Source organism: Elaeis guineensis, chromosome 1 (genome assembly GCF_000442705.2).
Source record: "Elaeis guineensis isolate ETL-2024a chromosome 1, EG11, whole genome shotgun sequence".
Taxonomy (NCBI): domain Eukaryota; kingdom Viridiplantae; phylum Streptophyta; class Magnoliopsida; order Arecales; family Arecaceae; genus Elaeis; species Elaeis guineensis.
Genome location: NC_025993.2, coordinates 135,565,145 through 135,570,527, shown reverse-complemented (window position 1 = coordinate 135,570,527; position 5,383 = coordinate 135,565,145). Strand labels below are relative to the sequence as shown.

The window sequence follows — 5,383 nt, the reverse complement described above, 5'->3', positions numbered from 1 at the left end:
ATGTGTGCTAGACCGGCACGAGCGCGACAGCTCAGAATCAGACAACCAAGACTCCTCTAACAATTTTGATGCCATAATCAAGTCCAAAAGCCCACACCAAACTGTTATCATCTAAAATGCCAAAATCATTTCCTCATTGCTCAAGGAACCCAAGCTAACTAGATCAGGAACTTCGGAAAATTCAACAGTGTCCGATATAATGAAGAGGACATTCAGCATACCAGTCATAGAACTCATTCGGAAGCTGATAGAATTCTCCCATCTATCACAAGGCAGCTTCTGCGTATCACCATTCTGGTCATGGTTTTTATGTTGAACCACAAAATAATGATATGAAGAGAACAGATGCTACAGACAATATGTTGATCCAACTATTAAAATTTTGCAACACTAAATATACTCAAAAGTCTGTGACCTCCAGAGGACATGAATTGCTGGTATCACAAAACAAAGACCATGAATTTGTAATTGGTACAAGAAACTAAACTGATTACAAAGAGAAGGGGGAAGAAACAGATAGCAATAATCAGATGGTACATAAGATTCGTAAAAGAAATGTAGTAGCAGTAAACCGTGTCTCAAAACATTGTCCAACCAAGGGAATTGAATTATTCATAGGTCAGAGCCAGAATCACACTGGCAGGTGAACATCAATATCTAAAAACAAAGTGACCGGCAAAAATATTAGTCTGTGAAATGAAATATTTAGAACCTTGAATCCACACTCTTGACAGTGCGAGCTCAACCAACCAATAACTTGTTCTCATCCAAGAAGGTGTATGTGGGTACCTCCAAGTTGAATGGAGCAGGGCCCTTGCGGATTCTGCCAGATACATCATAATGAGAGCCATGGCAAGGGCAAAACCAGCCCCCAAAGTCTCCAGCATTGGGTAGAGGAATGCAGCCCAGATGAGTGCAGACACCAACAACCACGAGCCACTCTGGGTTTTTGACCCTAGCTGAATCCTCCTGGGGATCACGAAGAGATGCCACATCCACACTGTTTGCCAGCTTGATGTCACTCTCTGTTCGGCGCCTTATGAATACTGGCTTCCCACGCCACTTCACAGTCACTGTGGATCCTGGCTCGATGCTAGAGAGATCTACCTCCAGAGAGGCCAAGGCAAGTACATCTTTGCTAGCAGACATGCTCAACACAAACTTGAGAATAAGGAGGCGAAGCAAAGATGCATAGATGAATCTACCACCAGACAAAACAAAGTAGGCAAATGCTCGCTTGCTAGGATCCCCTGGGGGGAAGCGCTCATGATTGTGTTCATCGTAGACAATCTTAGAGGTCGGGTTCTTCACAGCTGCCACTGTTGCAGGAAGGTCAGCGAACCCCACATCCTGATGTCTTGGGATGAGAGATTCAGTAGAGAACCCTGAATAGTCATAAGATTGAGGATGAATCAAGTTACTAATTATATTTTATCTTCATTAACTATGGACAGGACATGATCTGTAAGATTCTAACATTGATGTATTTCACAGCATCTTCCATTGTATTGCAAGATATGCGTAGTGGATCTCGCCATTCATGAGTTTGGACCCACAACACAAAAGGTGAGATACCACAGTTTACACAAGATTGAGGAGCATAAAAGTAATAGAACTAAAGATAAGCATATATTGATGACATTGACTACAATAAGGTAGACACCAGCAAAAGATTATCACCAAAGTACTGAAAGAAAAATTTAAGTATTGCAAAAATGATCTTATCAAGCATGTTTGTATGTATGATTCAATTTCAGTACTCAATCCAATCCAACAATCATAAAATAATGAATAACAAGAGGTTGATCTGCTTCAGATGATGAAGCAAAAAGGCTTTCCAATTGAAATTAGGGCATTTCCTATATCAACAATATCACTCACACAATCAGCCTTTATTGCATCAATTTGACCAGGTTGCATTGGTAACCAAAATACTCAGTGTACATGATAAATTCCTTAATAAGAAGAAGATAGACATCTGCTCTCTCTGGCAAGCACCAAGGTTAAAGTAAAGAAAATCAGGAATAGTAGATTTTCAACTCAGCACATAAAATCTAATCCTTAGAGCCTAAACAGCCCTAAGTCAAACTTTTTAGTAGCATATAATAGGATGCTCAGGAAGGTTTGTTGAAGGTATACTTTAAAATATCACATGTTACTGAGCCACAACCTCCCACTTCAAGTTCCCAGGTTATTGCATTTCCCAGGCCACCTGGAAGGGTCTTCAATATTCTGTGAAATGACATCAATGGCAAGTTGCCAAACCTGTCACGAGAGGCTCTACCTTGGAAGTTTGACCCCAAAACATCCACACTAAGAGGCATCTTACATGATCAGGAAATGCTTTAATTAATAGAAGAGATGCTAAATACTACCATATTTAGCCACCAAGTGCTAACTACACTGACTTCTCGGTATCATAAGAAATGCTCAATGATTTACTGTAGGGGAAAAAAAATCATGCTTCCTAGTTGAAATAGAAGAAATGGATGAGGTTCATAATAGGTGGATTCCATTGATCAGCCGAGGATATTTAGCTGAAGGGTGTTTGAAAGTGACCAAGGTGTAGCTTTAACCTATAAGTGCAACAAGTTGGCCCTGATCCTAGGCTCTAAACCCAACCTAGTTGTCTTGCATATCTAGGGAAATCACTTTCTATGAAGTCAGGAAGTAGTCGAGCAAACTTTGGTAAACCTCAAACTAACACAAATAAGACTTTAAACAATACTAAAGATGATATAACAAAACAAGAATTCAAAACAGAGGATGGTTGAGGGCTAAGTCGGCCGGGGGCTAACCAACATGCTAGCACTCCTATAGCAAATTGACCCACTGAAGGGATGATAAAAGCACTTTATGGCACTCATGTCACAATCATTCAGACAACAAGGAAGAAAATAATAAGGAAGCAAAAGTTATACAGGGGCAGATTTAAGAAAGAGTTGTAACTTTGCCAGCATAATTAAATAATCATAAAACCATTTACAACAATCAAACAAAAACAAATCTCATTCAAAGAACAGCTAGAAAATGTAAAGAAAATAATTTTTAGAAAAAGAATTTTATAAAATAGAGGATATGTTACAAAGACAACCTTTAGAAGAAAAAAACACCTCCCATTCATAATATTACATGTTATGGACAAAACCTAGAAAGTATTCTTCTATTTTTCCAATGCCAACTAGATCAGATAACAAGACATGCTCTTAAACTTGTGCTTGCTTTAGCTACAGCACCACTATGATATGAATTTTATATCACCATAGAAAGACATCTATTATTTCATCCTAAAATTCTTGAGCTGATGAATGGTTCTTTTTGACTATCACAACTGAGTTCTACGTCAATTGAAAGAAAACACCAAAAAGAAAATAGGGAAAAACATCAGGATAGAATCTACAAACCAAACCTTATCAATGACATCTTGTATCAACTTCTTTTTGGTGATCAAAGTTGTTAATGCTTGCTTGTGTGATACATCCTTTCACCTCACTCCCCATAGTTAGCTTTTTTTCTCTCTCTGAACTCATATGGTAGAAGATCAGATGTCTAAAAATATAGACATCAATACTAAAGTATTTCACAATGGAAAAGGATGACTTCAAAGTAACACAAGAAACCATGGTTTTGTATCATTCCATACTTCTTTCAATACAAGATATGGCTCTATACAATTAGGTTTTTGGGTGTACATGAAGATTTCATGAGACCACAAAACTATAATTTATATTTTGGGTAATGTATTCTGAGTTCACAACAATCACTCCCTTTCAGTTTACATACCATTTTTTATAACATCAATGCACCTATTCCCTAAAAAAATACTCAACTTTACTTCAAAAAACCTCAGATTAAGGAAAATAACCACAATTAAGAACAAAGTCCCCAAGTGCACTAAATTATTTATCTTAACAATAATGTATCCATCTTTTACAGTTTCATGACTAAGACCCATTTCACAAATAAATATCCATATATTCTGTATAAAACTTGCTACAATTGAAATTGTCAGAACATTCTAGATCTCTCTCGATGGGCTTGTGACAGGCCAGCATCAAGTCATGCTAACTGAAACCAAGGTGCAGCCTGAATATTCCAAAGGGTCACAAGTACCTAACCTGACCCGAAATAAAAGTTCCAACATTATGAATTAGATTAATAGGCTCAACAAGTCGACGTTATGAGATATCAACAGAGCCAGTTCGCCGAAAATTTTGACGAGAACAGATTCAGAGGCTAACAATAAATGACAGGAACTATCAATATAAGGCATTCGAAGAAGAAGGACAACACCATAAACTATCGAAGTACGATCATTTCTAAGACACAAAAGTGATATCTATGCGCATATGATCATATAAACAGCAAACATCATAAAGAATCAGACAAAATCAATTCCAAAAACCAGAATGATACAGCAAAATGTAATATATCCATATCTTTATATAAATCCAATGCTCTTGAAGAAGAATTCACCACAAATACACGAAAAATGGGCTTTTTTTTTCGGGCGAAGCGGGATACATGAACTAAAAGAGACAGAGAAAGCCTAGAAGCTTGGATGCAAAGGGAAGACGATCTGCTGGGAATGGGAATGCTGACCTCTGGTATCACCTAGAATGGCCGATTCGAAGACGAGGCGGGTGGGGTAGGCGGCGGGGAATCGGGAATCGTCCCGGGCAGAGAGGGGGTAGCCGCAGATCGGATTCCGGGGGAGCAGGGACGAGGAGGCGGCGGCGCTCGGCCTCCACGAGGCGGCGGCGAATCTTCTTCCGACGACTCTCAGCATCACGGTGGTTCTCCTTCTCTTTCTCCTCCGATCGGAGCTCCGAGGGATTTCTAGGGTTTCTTCGGATCGTCCTCGAAGACGAAAGAGAGAGAGAGAGGGGAGGACCTGACTAAATACGAGCGGAGAAAGCGCAGGGTTCCCTTATCTGGGCCGTTGGAAAAGGAAATGGAATCGGACGGTTAATATCATTCAATCAGGATGATTTGAAGAGGGAGAGAAGCGGAAGTCAGGCCCGGGCCGGCCCGGTGAGCCTGGCCGCTCAAGGCTGCCCAAAAGTATTCGCGCTTGAGCGGGCCGGGTGTGCGGCCCTGGTCCGTGAACAAGTCCAGCCACTAAATAAAATAAATTATCTATAAGCTCATTTTGGTGTGTAAATTATTTTCAAATTTTCTTCTTCGAACTCCACTCGGTGAAATTTCCACGAGTTCCTTTAGAGCATGAACATGAATTATTTTTAAGCGCACCATCCTTTTTGGAGTTGTTTCAATGCCCAAACTAGGTAGAATGCCCAAATATTATTTTGGAACAGAAAAGTAGAGCACACAACTTCTACCCTAGACCTGCCAATCCATATGAAGCCATCTGACATCAATG

The 5,383-nt window shown here is 39.7% G+C and overlaps 1 protein-coding gene across 1 annotated transcript; it reads right to left on the bottom strand.

The window, feature by feature from the left end:
- Window positions 1–517: 517 nt before the first annotated feature.
- Window positions 518–4,892, bottom strand: LOC105060386 (cytochrome b-c1 complex subunit Rieske-4, mitochondrial). The gene is made up of 2 exons (XM_010944059.2): window positions 4,603–4,892; window positions 518–1,385 (listed from the first exon to the last, which is right to left on the bottom strand). Exons 1-2 carry the CDS (start codon window positions 4,787–4,789, stop codon window positions 742–744), a joined length of 831 nt encoding a protein of 276 aa, XP_010942361.2. The 5' UTR covers window positions 4,790–4,892; the 3' UTR covers window positions 518–741.
- Between the last annotated feature and the right edge of the window lie 491 nt (window positions 4,893–5,383).